The sequence below is a fragment of the Chelmon rostratus genome, chromosome 19, assembly GCF_017976325.1.
Source record: "Chelmon rostratus isolate fCheRos1 chromosome 19, fCheRos1.pri, whole genome shotgun sequence".
NCBI classification, from domain to species: Eukaryota; Metazoa; Chordata; class Actinopteri; order Chaetodontiformes; family Chaetodontidae; genus Chelmon; species Chelmon rostratus.
This window is the reverse complement of record NC_055676.1, coordinates 11,461,322-11,477,537: the sequence shown is the minus strand read 5'-3', so window position 1 is coordinate 11,477,537 and position 16,216 is coordinate 11,461,322. Positions and strand designations below refer to the sequence as shown.

General features: G+C 41.3%; 1 protein-coding gene across 2 annotated transcripts; it reads right to left on the bottom strand.

Annotated features, from left to right (window-relative positions):
• Window positions 1-1,327: 1,327 nt before the first annotated feature.
• Window positions 1,328-15,964, bottom strand: lhx6a (LIM homeobox 6a). Of its 2 annotated transcripts, XM_041960129.1 has the most exons (9): window positions 15,458-15,964; window positions 14,523-14,594; window positions 14,085-14,267; window positions 11,940-12,061; window positions 4,450-4,670; window positions 3,914-4,014; window positions 3,638-3,733; window positions 3,227-3,401; window positions 1,328-3,087 (listed from the first exon to the last, which is right to left on the bottom strand). In XM_041960129.1, exons 1-9 carry the CDS (start codon window positions 15,533-15,535, stop codon window positions 3,008-3,010), a joined length of 1,128 nt encoding a protein of 375 aa, XP_041816063.1. In that variant the 5' UTR covers window positions 15,536-15,964; the 3' UTR covers window positions 1,328-3,007. The 2 variants fall into 2 exon arrangements, with proteins under 2 accessions (XP_041816063.1, XP_041816064.1); XM_041960130.1 differs by lacking the exon at window positions 1,328-3,087 and having other exon boundaries at window positions 3,261-3,381.
• Between the last annotated feature and the right edge of the window lie 252 nt (window positions 15,965-16,216).

Sequence of the window (16,216 nt, the reverse complement as noted above, 5' to 3'; positions counted from 1 at the left end):
ATATGTTTATGATTTATATTGTATCTTTTTATTTTATGATTATCTTCTTCTTTAAATCCTCATTGTTGTATATTTTATGGGAGCTGTTACCACTGTATTTCAGTACATGCATCCTCATTTCCATGTACTGAGTGTTTGTGTGTGTTTGTGTGTGTGTGTGTGTGTGTGTGTTTAGGGACGTTTTAAAAGGGAAAGAGTCTGAGAATTTACACTCTTTATCTAGTCCTTCATTCAGTTAGATTAAATAAACCACAGTAGATTTAATTGTACTCCGTGTTGTTCTGAGTATTGTAGGTTGTGCAAACTTACAAAAAAATACAAATTTGTCCATTTTTAAAAAAAGTTTTAACCTCATCATGTACAACAAATGAAATGCATTTTTATTTCACAAAACAATTATCTGAAGCACACACAAGTAGCTTTCAGGGATTCCTGTTTGTTTAACATAAAGACACTGTCTCACACAGATGTTTAGTGGGTATCAGGACAGTTCTGATGCATTTATCAGATTGGAAGCTCGCTGGGCTAAATCTCTTACATGCACATTAAAATCTGCTGCATTAAGAGTTATAGATAATATTCAAAATATTATCATGGGTGACATTCATAGTCTACATGTCAATTTATGCTGTATATTTAGGTTTCAATGAAAGGTGCAATTATCAGTCATATTTTAGGACTAAGTGTGTGAGATTAGCAGGATTTGACCCTTGCATGGTCTCCAAAACAATATATTCAAAATGATATCTGTTGCTAATGTGTAGGTAATGTTGACGGGGCACAGTTCTGCTGTGTGAGGGCCATATACTCATTAAAGACCCACCTACTCTAATGTATAATCACCATGAACTGTCTTTAGCAGATAATATGTTGGGGTACAATAGACCCACTGTCACTTAAGCAATTTCACAAGATGAAAGTTGAAATCAGATCAATAAATAAAATTAATATGATTTGAGTTTTTATAATGTTGCCGCCCTTTGAGCAAACTTTCCCATGATGCATCCTTTCTGCTTCCTGACAAATACACATTCACAAAAAAATGCACACACACACACACACACAAGGATGTACACAATTATCCACAAAAATAAGAGCAAATATGTGCACCCACGACTAAAGAACTAAAGATGTACCAAACCACAAGCACGAGGAAAGATGAGACAGTAAAGCATGCAATGATTTTAACCCTTTAATGTCCACTCCAAGAAAAAAGCAATGTTAAAAAAATTGTTTTCTATTTTGTATGTTAAAAATTCACATACCCACCAGTTTTTAAGATATCTAACTCGCTTTATGCCACACACATTGTTTGGGAAAATAAAAGTGAGTTATTGCTTCATTATTATTATTTATTCTCAAAAATGATGCAGAACCACAAAATATCACATTCTATTTTATTGCATTTTAGTACACAAAACATTTATGATGCACAGTCTATCAAATAAAATTTTTTGTTTCATTTTATTTCATGTTTTTTAACGAAACAAAACAATTTCAGAGGGGAAAAAAAGTGCTTTACAGGGATTTACCATCTCAATAAATACAAGGACATTGAGGTCTTGTTGGATCCTGTTCTTCACACAATGGCCATGGCACGAAAATACAAATGCACACTGTCTACCCCTGGCAGTACACACACACACACACACACAGAAACACCCACATGTACAACCCCACTCGGTTTCATATTGTCCATATTGTACCAATGCACCAACACTCTGCCTTTTCCATCCTCTTGCAAAAGACACACACACACACACACACACACAGAGAGAGAGAGAGAGAGAGAGAGAGAGAGAGAGAGAGAGGCTGAACAAGCAACCTTAGAAATCATAAATTAGTGACAATATATTTGTTTGGAAATGTGAATGAAAATATGTAACTTGTAACATGTCTGATTTTGTAGAAAAGTGAAGTTTGAAGAGTGGGCTCAGACTTCCCTCTGTTTCTCTGTCAGTTTCAAGAAATGTAACAGCATTGTGGCGTCTTAAAATCTGTCAGCTCCTGCTTCTAATGTTACAGCCATAATTTAATAATACACAAGCCCAGACATTGTGCTTTATGGTTTTCCTTCATGATAAACAGTCAAGATGCTGTCTGTGGACAAATATTGTAATTTTCCTCAAATTCTCCTAATTGGTTCTACACAATTAAATTAAAAAACACTCAAATCTTTGTTAAGTGACGAATGACAGGCTGGAATTTTAATTAGCTGATTCACTGTCGTAAATAACTACAGTTGTGGATATTAATGGAAAAGATAAGGCACACAATATTTTCATTCTGTAACAAGAAATCTAATTCTACACCTCATTTCAGTGGAAAATTGACCAAAAATTTAACTGGGAAGTTTCTGTTTTTTGAGATGTCATAAAGTCACAAAGTCATTCCTAAAGAGAATATTTCAACAGTCAACATATTAATTTACATGTAGGTTTCCTTCATGGTTGCTTAGAGAGAAAAGAGGGAGGTGTCTTACCTCTAATGTGGTCTACTGTGTGTGCCTGGCCCTTAGGCCACAATGACAGTTCCCCCTTAAATTTTCCCCTTTGTTTATCTTCAGTATTCTGGCATCACTCAAGAGACTTCAGTCCTGCTTCCATGGTCAGTTTCATCCTTTGAAAATTCCCACCACCCTCAAGTCAGAGGGTGGATGAATAGAGTGGAGGATGCTGTACATGTGAAGCAAAATTGGTCCTTTAGGTGGTGTAAAATACAGTCAGTGAGTTCCTGCTAATGATAAATGCTTCATGCTCATTTTTGACAGAGTGGCTGCAGGTGAGATATTCCCGTCCTCATAAAGAAAGAAAACATAAGGACGGATGTGTCTTAATTTTTCCTCTTCCTTCAGTTTTTCTGTTTCTAAGAGGCTCCGGTAAGATGTGACGTTACTCCAAGCTGACTCCTGCGTGACCTCCGGGTCAGGTCTGCAGACGTCAGCGATGGGAGATCAAGGGTTAGGATCCGGAGGTTTAGGGGTCATAAGGGTTGTAATGGTGGAGCGCTAGCGGCTGAGGGGGAGCTGGGGCAGCGACATGGCCTGGTGAGGGAGACTCTGGGAGGTCAACACGGAGAAGGGGTGACCTGGAGAACACAAAAGACATCCAAAAAGGATTTTAAAATTGTGAAATAAGTTTAAAAAATGCCTAATAGCATTTAAATGTACTAACAGTAAGCTGAAAGGTTTGTGCCACTATTTTCCGCACAAAAGTAAACAACTTACTGTCAATGTACCCGTGAAGGGCCACCATGCGTGCCCGCTCAGGACTGCCAAAAGGGGAGTAATGCAGCTCATCAGGCAGGGACGAGGGTATCCTGGACTGGGGATGACCTTGGGGAGCCCCACTGTGCTGGGGCGTGTGCTTTTTATGTCTTGCTCTGCAGTTTTGAAACCACACCTATGAAGACGCAATGTACATCATGTAGCTACATTCTTGCAAAAGCATATGCTGATTTATTTCACAAAGAACATTTTTGCGAAATCATAAATGATGGTCACAAAAGACAGAACTGGAAAAATATCTTTATATGACTACGCACATCTGCACATTTTACTACTATGTTACTTCAATTCATACAGCTACAACCGCACCATAACATAAGAGCAGATGAGTGTGGATGTGTGTGCACTGACCTGTATAACTCTTCTGCTGAGGCCTGTCATATCGGCTAGTTTCTGTAGCGTCTGGGCATCTGGATTGTTGTCCTGGGCGAACTGAGCCTGCATGATCTGCATATTGAGACAAAACATAAGCATGAAATAAGATGTTGCTGAAATCAATTTATTACAAAGACCATGGATTTAGGGTTAAAATGTGGTGAGAGGGCTGCATATTTTCAAAAATAAGATGCAAATTGTCGTGGAAACACTTTGGTTTTTCAGCTGAGATTGGTGCAGTGCGTGTCTGACCTGTAGCTGCTCTGCAGTGAACGATGTGCGAGCCCTTTTGGCCGGTTTGGGTTGACTGTCTTGTTCTGTTGGAACCGCTCCTTCTAATGTGATACCATTGCCTGAAAAACATAACAGCAGACACGTGAGATGACAGACAAATGTGCTGGATAGCAATTTAAAATGACCAAAACCAAGAGACGTATTTGAACCAGAGGACCTGGACACCATAGTATAAAAGGTCTTTTTTAGTTTTTCCTCAGCTGAGGCCCAACTTTGAGCTCTTGCAACATAACCTAGTAATCCACTCATTATGTTGGCATCCATTAGAACCACTGAGAAATCAGAAAGAAGCAGGCCAGACATATTAAATCATCATTAGTGTTAAAATAAATGTTTTAAGACGTAGTAAATGGTGCACAGGCAAATTTTGCAGGCGATGTGAAATATATTAAAAGTCATAATTCAGATAACCTCTCATTTGGGAGGATTCCTGAGCAAACATCTGCACAGCCACAGAGAAACTTTTCAGTAAATTTGCCAGAACCACTACTCACCACTCTCAGCCGCTCGTTTGAGGTTCTCCACCATGGTGTCGTAGTGGATCCTACACAGGACCTTCTCCTCCACCAAGCCAAACTCCTCTCCCGTGGACAACTGCCTCTTACACGAGTAGCACGCAAAACATGCCAAGTGGTATGCATTTCCCCGTGCACGGCGCACCCAGTCGCTGGCGTATATCTGCCGCCCACAGCGGGCACACTTAGTACCAAACCTACTGCGAGGGAGAGAAAAAGGAGAACAGAGGCAGAGGAGGAGAAGCAGGAGAGAGAGAAACAGAACTAGGAATTAGTGAGACGTAGATGTGGTAAAAGCAACAGTGCAGTAGAGGAAATCACATTTTAAATCGGACCTGAAGGCCACTTCCAGATTGTACTCACATAGATATAAAAATGCACAGAAGAGCTTTTCTTAAAGAATATTCTGAGAGAGATGAAGTTGAAAATAAGTGTTTTTAAACTTAAAGTTTGGGCAGAACTCAAAGGATTTAAAGAAGAAACCTTGCAGGAGGATATGACCTTCAGAAAAGACTCCTGACTGCGGCTGCAAGCTGAGCCTTGAATGCAAACAAACCAACACCTGCAATTTCCTGGCTGATGCATGAAGGCCCTGACATGTACACACACACACAAAACAGGGAACACACCAACACACATGTAGACTGGGGTGGTTTTACACACAGTGGAGGATGAAGAAAGACTTGGATGACATCACTTCTGATCGCCCCGCTGTAACTGATAGCAACAGTGAGGTCAGGCGGCATATAAACCTAAACCACCTGACTTACTGTTCTCTATGGGTGGGTGGCGTTGAGGGTTGAGGGGCGCAGAGGCAGACGATGAAAGATAAACAGGCAGAAAGTTACAGACAGAGAGAGGAAAGAGTCAGCAAATGCTTTTAGACAACTCCTCCTGAGCTCCAAGTGAGATATTAATGTCTGAATAAACACGCTCTCTTCATTTGAAATATCTGAATGTGTATAAATGTGACTGAGGGCAGAATGAGACAAATAAAAGGGTGAAAGAGCACGAGGGCAGAGACAAAGACTGCCATAGGTTTACATTCATAATCTCAGAGATAAGTGTGTGAGGTGCGTGAAGGTTATTTCATTATTAAGATAAGGATAAGTCTGGTGTCATTCTGTATTTTCTTTACTGTCAGCTAATCCCATGAAAAGACCAAAACCAACAATGCATTATTCCCCCTCTCAATATTTTTTGACTTCCCCAGTCCCGTTTAATCCTTGTGTGAAGATGCAAATTTTTAAACTGGGTCACAAATGTGTGGTTTCATTTTTTTTTTAAAGGCAGAGTGGTTCCTGTAATTTTTCAAACGTTTCATTCATAGAGTGAACAAAGCATTTGAGGGGGTAGTGTTTCAGATGCCAATTAAGACACATTTGGTATTTTAGGGATTATTTACAGCACCGGGATGGTGTAGAAATGACTCAAAGTAAGCTACAGTGCCCATGTTCATCGTGATAAAAACAAAAACATGTGACCTAATGCGACAATATGGCTCATTTATGTGTTTTTAATAGTTTAAGTACAACAATGGAGGGCTACGGTAGAGAGGAATAAGATTTATTACACTTTGTCTACACAAACAGTACTTAGTTAGTTTTGGTCTTTAAATGGGATTTGTTAAAAATACGCAAAATAGAAAATATCACCAGCCTTATTTAACCGAGCAGCTGGCACTGTGGAGTATCCAAAAAAACAAAAACAAAAGCTCCACTTTAATACAGCCGAAATATAATCCAAATTTCCTGTTTACACCAGAAGCAAAAGAGATTACGATTGTCGTTTAAGGAGCACATTATGAGTTTAATGGGTATGAAACGCTTTAGGTTTGAGAAGGTTATGGTTAGGTTAAGAGCCATTGTTGGGGTCAACAGCTGCCAATTCTGGTGAAGGAGGCAGCCTGCGAAGAAATACTGCCTCAAGGGTAAAGCTGGGGACCAAGAAGAAGAACAGCCAAATCCACAGCCTGGTTTTAGCTTGAATTAGAAACGTTTCCATATTGGTGGATTGCTCTGTGAAACAGGCTCTGACACAGATATTAAGAACGCCCAACTCAATATTTTTCCTGACGCGTGTAGTGACTTCCTCTTCGTCCTATTTCAGCAGAGCCAGCAGAGATAAAGATTAACTCACACAAGTGCAGCATCACAAACACGAGCCAAATTCAAAGAGCAGTCAGTAGTTGAAAGGTATGAAGGAGGCAAGAGCTGGTGAGGGCAGGATGAAAAGAGCAGACATGGAGAGAGGAAGTAAGTGGCTGAGGGAAATGGCAGAGTAAAGAGCGTCGATGGCAAAGAGAGAGGGGGGGGGGGGGGGGGGGGGGGGCTGGGGGGGCAGAGAACGCGAGGGTTGCCAAGTGAGTGGGTTTGGCAGAGCATCAGTGCACTCAAGTCCACTCTATCTGGGATGAAAGCATACTATCGCCCTGACATCTCACAAACTCGTACCCCTCCTCATGTATATGAGGCTTGTTGGCCTGAAGCTCCTGCATGTAGTCTGGTAAAGAATATTTATAGGTCATCTTTAAACGCCTACTGTTTGAGGATTGGCTTCTTACGTCTCACCCCGCATCTTCCTTCCTTTTCCTAATTATCGCTGTCAGGTGACTATATTTCATTAACACAACGATGCCCAAATAAAAAACAGAAAGTCTATGTTTTGCCAGGCCTGGCATTCCTCACAACAAACCAATACAGTTCAGCATCAGAGCAGTGAAACCATGGGGAAAAAAGTCTTTGTGGTGACCTTGAAATACAATTAGCTGGCATAGCACTTACAGAGGACTTAAGTTGTCACAGATATGTGCAACTTGACCAGAAAACCTCTTATAACCCAATAAAGCCATTCCGGAGACAAATCGACTCCAGGGCTTGCTGTACTGTACGTGCGTATCATTTCAGACTGTTATGGAGAATTCCAGCCTGTTCCTACAGTAAAGAGGAAAACATTGTGGAACACTGCGGCTAATCTGGCATGACAGCTTGTCAGTTTCATGCTCCGAGACAGGACCCAGAAAAGCTGCAAATCATCCCTTGTTTTAAACCCCCCCCCCCCCCCCTCCATCTACATCTCCCATGACCCTTCCTCCCCCTCTACCTCTTTTTTTTTTTGCATCTCGTTTTGTCTTTGTACCAAAAACCTGGTGTTTATTTTGGAGCAATGTCACTCCTCACGGCCTCCTCTATCACTCACAGGAGGGAAAATCCTACACCGCAAGACTCCCCTTTCCCCCAGACCTCTCCTATTTGCTCCTTCTTTCGTCTAATCTTTTCTTTTTTTAACACTAATTCACCTGCTGCTGAAACTGCAGCTTGAGGAGGTACACGTTTTTTGCATTATTTCTGATGTGCTATGAGAATACTCTAATGTTTATTAGATTTGTCCTCAGAGATTTCTTGCTTGACTGTGTGGTTTTAAGACGTTCGGTTCCTGTTAGGACTTTGAATGAGAATCTAAGATGCCATAAAATACTTTACATCTTCTTTTGACAGATTTGTTATCAGCTTTAACACATTAAGTGCACAAAAGAAACCTTGAAATGTGTGTGCTCTGTTCTTCAAGGATGCAATAACTGCTAACACAGGCAGTTTTCTTTATAATAACCAGTCTGCTTTACAAAATGAATAATCTATTTCAGTGCTTTGCCAGAGCAGGCTTTATCTAAATGTGTAGCACTGTGTGACAGATGTCTTATTATAATTCTAATTCGTTCAGTTCTTAATAAAGCTCAAATCACTGTACCGGTTACTCATCTTTGTTGCTATGGTGACATAATCAGCTAACCAGAGGTGGGCTGATGAATAATTGTTATTACAATACACACACACACACACACACACGCACAGATATGCATACACATGCACACATGTACACATCTCACCCACAAAGTTCCCTACGTACATGGACTCTGGTTACACTGTCAGTATCCCAGGGTGCCCCTGATTAGTGCAGCAATGCAACTTCCTGTGTGGCCTGCAGCTCACGGACGAGGATGATGTTTCTACGGAGCGAGGCGAGGGAGGGGTGCAGAGAGGCGAGGGGGGTCAGGGGAGGAGGCTGATAAAGAAATGGCTTGCCTGTGTGTGTGTGTGTGTGTGTGTGTGTGTGTGTGTGTGTGCAAACCCCTGAGGCCTGACATAGGTTTAAGAGCACAGCGTTTGCTCTGTCCTGTGCCTCTTATGCCGACATATACACACCAGCTCCCTCCCCCCCATACAAACACACACACACACACGTATATGGAGGGAAACCCACTCTGATTTCCTGCTATTACGCCCCATTAAAGTAGCTGTCAGTCCAAAGCCAGATGAGAGGCTGACACAGATGAAGAAATATCTCCAGAGGTTTGAAACCAGCCCAGAGGATCTGGACTCGCAGTGGTGTTTAGCCTAGTTTAAATCTGGCCTAAACCCAGATTACAGTTTATATTTACAGAGGTAACCATTGTATAGACCCCGGTCCTGCAGCAAAGCTTCACTGTTACTACAAGGTTTTCTAAATAATTTCTCACTTTCCACAGTGATTTACAAGGAAATCAAATCTAAACCTACATGCATTATTATGTAAATGAGGGTTTTTCTCCAGAGATTGTAAACATATTGAGTAGAAAATGTTTTCTTCACTGACCTTCAGTGTATCCAGAGTATCAAATTAGAGCTACAGCTATTAATCAATTAGCTGTCAACTATTCTAAATTAATTACCAACTATTTTGATAATCAATTGATCAGTTTGTTTAATTTTTCAAGAAAAAATATCTGATTCCATCTTAAATGTTAATATTTTGTGGTTCCTTTCCTCCTTTATGACAGAAAACTGAATATCTTCGGGTTGTGGACAAGACGAGACATTTGAGAACGTCATCTTGGGCTTTGGGAAACACTGATCAACGTTTTTCACCCTTTCCTGACATTTTTTAGAACAAACAACTAATTGATTAATCGAGAATTGAAAATAATAGTTAGTTGCAGCCCTATCAAACATGTTATCACTCGTCCCTCTACATAGCAAATGGTGTATAGTCATTCCACAGAGAGGTTGGAAACTGAAACTGACTAAATTAACAGTTTTACATCTTTTGATGGTGGTTGTTTTGATGTGTAGTCCATGCATAGAAAAGCAACTGTAGTGCGTACCATCATATAGCATTCACTGCTCCTCTGCTAAGCTTGAATGGTTAGATTTGGGCTAATTTGTATGTTTTTTCTCCTCCGTTTAGATTTAGTTAGTACCTTATTTAAGAGGTATAACAAATTTAGTTATTATGATGTTTGCTCATTTAGCTTTTTCAATTACAGGAAACTGGCAGGAAAGTGGGGGTAAATTAGCTTTAGCCAAGGCTAGCCGTGGCTCAGCAGCTAGCTTGAGTTAGCCAGAGTGCATCTGACACAAAGCTGCTGTATGAATTTCTGCAGTCTGTGGTGTGTCTTTAATGTGCAGTAATCCTTTGGAAATTCATGGTGAAACTCATTCTGATCTTGGTTGGTCAACAACTAGTATGAACCGCTTCTTTATTCAGGCATGCTTTGTAATCACAATTACTGTATTTCAAATCATTACAGGGTAAGTCTCTGATGAGCATATAATATGTGACCCAGTGACAGCTACATCTGTACTGCTCATTACCGCTTTCTAATAATTTAGATCCACTGTGCATGTTTCATACTGGCTCGGGGAGCAGCGTTGAGGGTAAGAGGGGTGAATGGTGAGAGAGCATTTAAATGGAGACGGGTCAGGTAGAATATTATTATGATGTGGCAGAGCAAACACAAAAATCTCCGGGAAAAAAAAATGAGCAAAATGATTGGCAGCTGCTGGACATACATAAATAAACATAGATCCCAGTGTATGTTTATGTGTGTGTGGCTGTGTCAGCATGCAAGGGTGTGTACGTTCTTTTGAGCTGTACAAGGAGGCAATGTGTCCAGTGCATTCTTGCTAATTTGTGCATGTAAATGTTTCATATTCCTGCCTTCGTATTTAGGTGTGTGTCCATGTGTAAGTGTGCACATATCTGTCTCGGCGTGTGCGTTTTTAGTTTGGATAGGAGTCACATTCAGATCAGAAACATGCTGACCGGGCACTCGGGGCGGTCTAATTGCTGGTCTGGAGGCCTGAGGGTCTGGGGTGGAGGACGACTAATTGCTGGTGATTATAAACCTCAGTGCGGTGGCTTGGTGTCAGGTTTCGATCAGACAAACACCAAAGCTGACTTACAGGTCCAAGCACTCACACACACACAGACGTGCATGTGTGTCCATTCAATGGATACACTAGCTTCAGGCTACAGGACAGAATTGTACTATATGCTGTTGCTGGTGTGAACCCAATTTAACCTCAGATACCACACACACGCAAATACACTCTCTCTCTCTCTTTTACTCACACACACACACACACAAACACACACACACACACACAGCACACAAACACACAGAGTGAAAATTTGAATCAAAAATCTATGAGCAAAACCATCAGTCAGTCACTTATTCCTCCTCTGCTGCATACACACATGCACAGTATTGGTTGAATTAATACAACTGACAGTAAATTGAATCACAATAACTCAGCATAGTCTCTCTCTCTCTCTCAGACAGAATTATTTTTATCATTTTTGTTTTGTTTTATTTTATTTTACTTTGTATGGAAATTAGTAACAATGACGTGGCATGTTTTATAATTAGAACCGTTTTAATTTGAAGACAAATCTTTCTATTTTCACATTTTATGGATGATGATGCACCCAAGGTCATTAATGTACAGCACAATTAGAAGAGAAGAGAATTTTTTCTCTGTTCTATGAGTTTTCATTGCACTTAATGCTTTGTTTGCCGATAGGGACTGACTAAACTCAAAGAGCGACACACTCAAACGAGCATCTCTGTTGATTTCTAGCAAGTGGACAAATAATAACAGGTCCAGGCCAGTCTGATCTGACATGCTCCAGGGAAATGAATCACTAAAATAATGCAATGTTATTTCAGTTTGCTACTTAAAATCTGATAGGCTCTTAGTTGGTGACACATGGAAAAAAAACATCCTCCCGAAAAACACAGCATATATAACCTCCAAGAACTACAGTAATCCTAATTAAGTGTTTCATTATAAAGCAGATAATTTTAAAAACTGCATTCTGGTACACTGGATATTCTTCAGATTCTTTTTGTAGTTCGTGGAAATGTTGTGCTTTGGATAGCCATAACAAAATCGTGGATCTTTGAGCTATGCACTAAGACTTTTATTTTGTTACAGACTTTGAGAGTTTTTGAATAGGTCTTTCAAGAATACATGAGGCAACCCGCATCCATCTCAAAGGAAGTGTGTGTGTGTGTGTGTGTGTGTGTGTGTGTGTGTGTGTGCGTGTGTGTGTTAGAGAGAGAGAGCGAGATGCAGACGAGGGGAGGGAGGCCTGTGTTGGCAGAGTAGACGTGGTATTTTGAAAACACGGTCATAAACTTACCCTACCTGAAATAATCCATTTTACAGAAGATCTCTTTGTTTTTGATGTAGCAGCTGCTGTGCTGCCGTAGCGACGTCCTGCAGACTGAACACTCCAGACAGCGCACGTGCCAGATCAGGTTGTTCACCTGCAACCAGACAGCATCCATGTCAAACACACACACTGATGAGAAATCACTGCAGCAGGGACATACAGTGTGTGTGTGTATATGTGTGTGTGTGTGTGTGTGTGTGTGTGTGTGTGTGCGTGTGTGTGTGTGTGCGTGTGTGTGCGTGTGTGTGTGTGTGTGTGTGTGTGTGTGTGTGTGTGTGTTGCTGAGTAATGAATCTGCACATGCATGGCTATGATATTCATTATTCATAAAAAGCTACTGTGCAATGCTTGATTATGAGTATATATTGACATAATAATATTTTGAAAGTATTATCATCCAATACAACACAAAAAACATTTCTTTAACATTTCAATATCTAACTGTGATGCTTAATAATGATCTTACAGTCATTTAGCCATAATTTATACACAGTGGCAAAAATTTATATCAGTATATGGTCTTCATTAAATTGTTTACCTTTTATTTAAAAAAATGAAAAAAATATATTATAATAATAGTTGCAAGGCATAGAAAAAGGTGACCAATCTGTAATAATGATTTACAGGTAACAACAGTTAACATTTTCTGAGTATTTAACATGATGATTAAAGTTGCGAAGGCTGTAAAAACACAGTTAGAAAAGGTCATGAACAATATGAACATAATCACAATACACGTTTGTGCTGTGTTCATTTGAGTTATTGGTTCATATGAGCTCGTTTGATTTTATTCAAAGTGGAGCTTGTGACCTTGTGCTGCTCGATGAACTGCTTATAAAAGCATTCATAACTTTAGTTGTAAAAATGGCGATTTCATCCAGGCCTGGCGAAGAATCATTTATTGTAAGAAGCCTGATTTAGGAATCAGTAGGTGTTGATTCATTCACATACATTTATTCACAGCAGCGGCCAGCGAGAAATACGGAGCCACAAGAAAATAAGACAAGAAAAAAAGAGAGCTTATTATTTTTTAAACGGGCCAAAAAAATGCTGCGCACAGGAGATTTTAATGTAGTATGTAAGATCAGAAATGATCTATTTTCTTACATTTTTTTATTTATTTATAGTGTACAAATTCTTACTAAATATTTTCCATGGAGCGTTTTTTCAGCCAGTTGTAAAAAAAAAAAAAAAAAAAAAAAAAGTACAGTTTCAGATATTTTCCTAATAGGCCTCGACTTCGATACAACAACAAAAATAACATGTTCTCAGTTTTAATTTAATCTTGAAAAGGAGGATAATTTTAGAGAATAAATATTTATTTCGCCTAAAATTAAATCTACGCGGATAAAACGAGCGTCACGCTGTTTCTTGTCCAAACATTGTGTCCCATGACATCGTCCTGCAGTCCCGCAGACTGAGATCAAAACAGAGGCAGACAACGCGCTAATGATCATCACGCTTCCTGACACACGCGCACCCATTTGCGCGGGACTGAAGGGCGCTTTGGCTGGGAGCACGCGAGCGCACGCGACGAGACAGGGCGCACTGACAGCGAGGCTGTAAAACAGTCAAAACCAAAACATCCCTGTTGTGTCTGCGGTCTCCCAAACACCGTCACCTGCTCCAGCTCTGGTGCCGAAAATCTGACGGTGCAGATAACAGCGCTAAAATTTAGAAACAGTTAAATTAACTATTAAGAGTCTCTGAATTTTTGTAGGTGCATACAATAATTATAAATATATAAAATCAAGGTATATATATGAAGGCTTACATATATGTATATTATATATTTTTAAATTCCTTCCCTCTTTGGTTTTGTAGTTTTATCTCCGCCTTATGTTTGTTGTGTAAATGCAACAGTAAGAAGAACTGAAGCTCAGGCCCTCAGCGCTAAAACACAGCAGAGCCGTCCAAAAAAAAAACAGGGTCAACATGGCACCCTCCTTCTCTCGCCTCTGCTGGTCTTGTGAAGACAAGCTATTTATTGTCTGTGTTAATACTAGCATTAAAAAAAGTAAACAAATACAAAAGGCGCCCCTCGAAGAAAGTAATTTCTGGTCAGACCAGACGGTTTCAGCCCGTTTCAGTCGAGGGCTGAACGGTCGGCCTCTCACCTTCAGCAAGTATCTGTCCAGGATCTCCTGACCGCAGCTGGCGCACATGTTCTTCCCGGTGGACGGCACCGAGCTGGCGGTGGAGGTCGGCGAGCACACGGACGGGGTGGACGGAGTGCTGGGGGACGAGCGAGTGTCCTCCCGCTCCATGTTGGACCGCTGGGATTCTCCGTCCGAGTGAGACTGCAAGAGGGCATCAGCACAGCTCAGTAACACACCGAATAATCCTCATCCCCACCAGCGCCAGTTGTGAAGCTGTCGCCATTTTCATGACGCGTGCATGCAGTCACACATGTAAAATAAAGATTTGCATGAATCCTGACTATATCTCCGCATGCGCCGGGCGCGCGCGGGGCCGAGCGGTCAGCTACTGCGCGCGATAGGCGCACTGAAAGATCCAGACATTTTCAAGGCATAAACAGGCAATAAAGCTCTCACCATTGGCGCGTGTTTAGAGTCCACGCTGCAGCGCGAGGCTCCCGGTGTACTCTGGTGCTCGGTGGAGATCACCTACAAGACAACGTTCAGTAAAGGGCAAGTCTTCATCACTTTTCCTGTCTCATCTTCAGCTGAGAAATCCTCGGGAGTCATTTGCAGACAGCTCTTCAAGGCTACTCCTATATAACGTCGTCCTGACAATAAACCCCGGTTAAAACTGTTAAAAGGGCCCCGCAACAAAAGGCACATTTTAATGAAGCTATTTCAATTTGGATTGATTTTTCCCTTCCCCTTAACCCATGCCTCTCAGAATAATAGTATTTTCTTCGCAATCCAGGACACGAGAGTGGAGGGGGGAAAAACTACCTGTAATTACAAATAGCTTGAAACGCTGTGGATAAGAGGGACCCGGAGTGTCAATTTCAGCTGTCAATCAGAAAAAGGCAACGGGTCACCCAAAGAATTGCAAATTTGATTTTTAATGGCTGTAATTAAAATCCAATTCTTCTCGGGCGGATTGGCAGCGCTCGAGAGGCTCGCGGACCGCAAATCACGCTATTCATAACAGAGAGGCGCGTGCCTCTTCACAGCGGCTGGCGCGTGCAGCTGATCTCAGTACACAAGCAGTGATTCTTATGACATCACAGAGAGACAAAAACAAAACGCACGCACGATGCTGCGGGCTGCAAATAAACTGCGCGTTTCTTTGCAGCAGCCAGCCAGATCTACTGAATGCGCAAGAATGAAGAGAGATAATTTGGTAAATCAGAATTATTCCACAGCGAGGCTGCTTGTTGCATCCTTATTAGTTATTAAAAAGCTAATTCACCGAAGCCAAATAGTGAAGGCCCAAACAGTGCATACGTGGGGTACCTCTCCAATTTGAACCTTTTACGCACAAAGTTGAAGCTCAGCCATTTCCAAAGTGTTAGTACCTGTTTCGTGGGAATTCCTTCGGACAGAATCTTATTTCCCCCTGAAAGAGGGGACAAAACTTCATTTTTCCAGTACATGAACCCCAGGAGTCTCACAGCGTACAGTGTCCCCAAACTCGGTGCGTGGAATCAGGAGCAGACTCGGCGATGGGCGTCAGAACTTGTACCATCCGTACCGTGCATGGATTCGAGTGTAACTGGAGTACACTTCTGCTTTTAACGCGAATTGCTTTTTGTTTTCTCCCTCTCTTTAAAACGCGACGACCTGACCGCCACTGACACAAACTACAGAAGTTATGAAGCTATGCAGAGGCGAGGAGTCGATTGCCGCTCCGCAGAGAGCCTTATTTAGGACAGAGAGATTCCTTCCTTTCCCCGTTTCCCCCCTCTCTTCACTTTTGGGAAGGAGTCTGACTACAGGAAGTGAATCAAATTGAGGGGTTGGCAGCTTTTACTCCGAGGCTTCATAGGTGCAGGGAGGCTGCAGAGTCGACGAGTGCGCAACGAGCAGAGAACCAGAGTGTCTCTGCAGAGCTGGAGTGAAAGTTTGCGCGGCTCTCTGGCCTGCCTTATAGTTAAAGAAGGGGGAGGGTGAAGAAAGAGTTTCATGTGCGTGAGAAGGGTGGACACTCTTTGGAACACTTATGACAGAAACTTACTCAAACTCTGGTGCTGTATCAGGCATTTATATCGACTGCCAGAGAAAAAAATACCCAATGTAAATTATAGCTGTTTCTATAATTACCATTTATTTGCTAC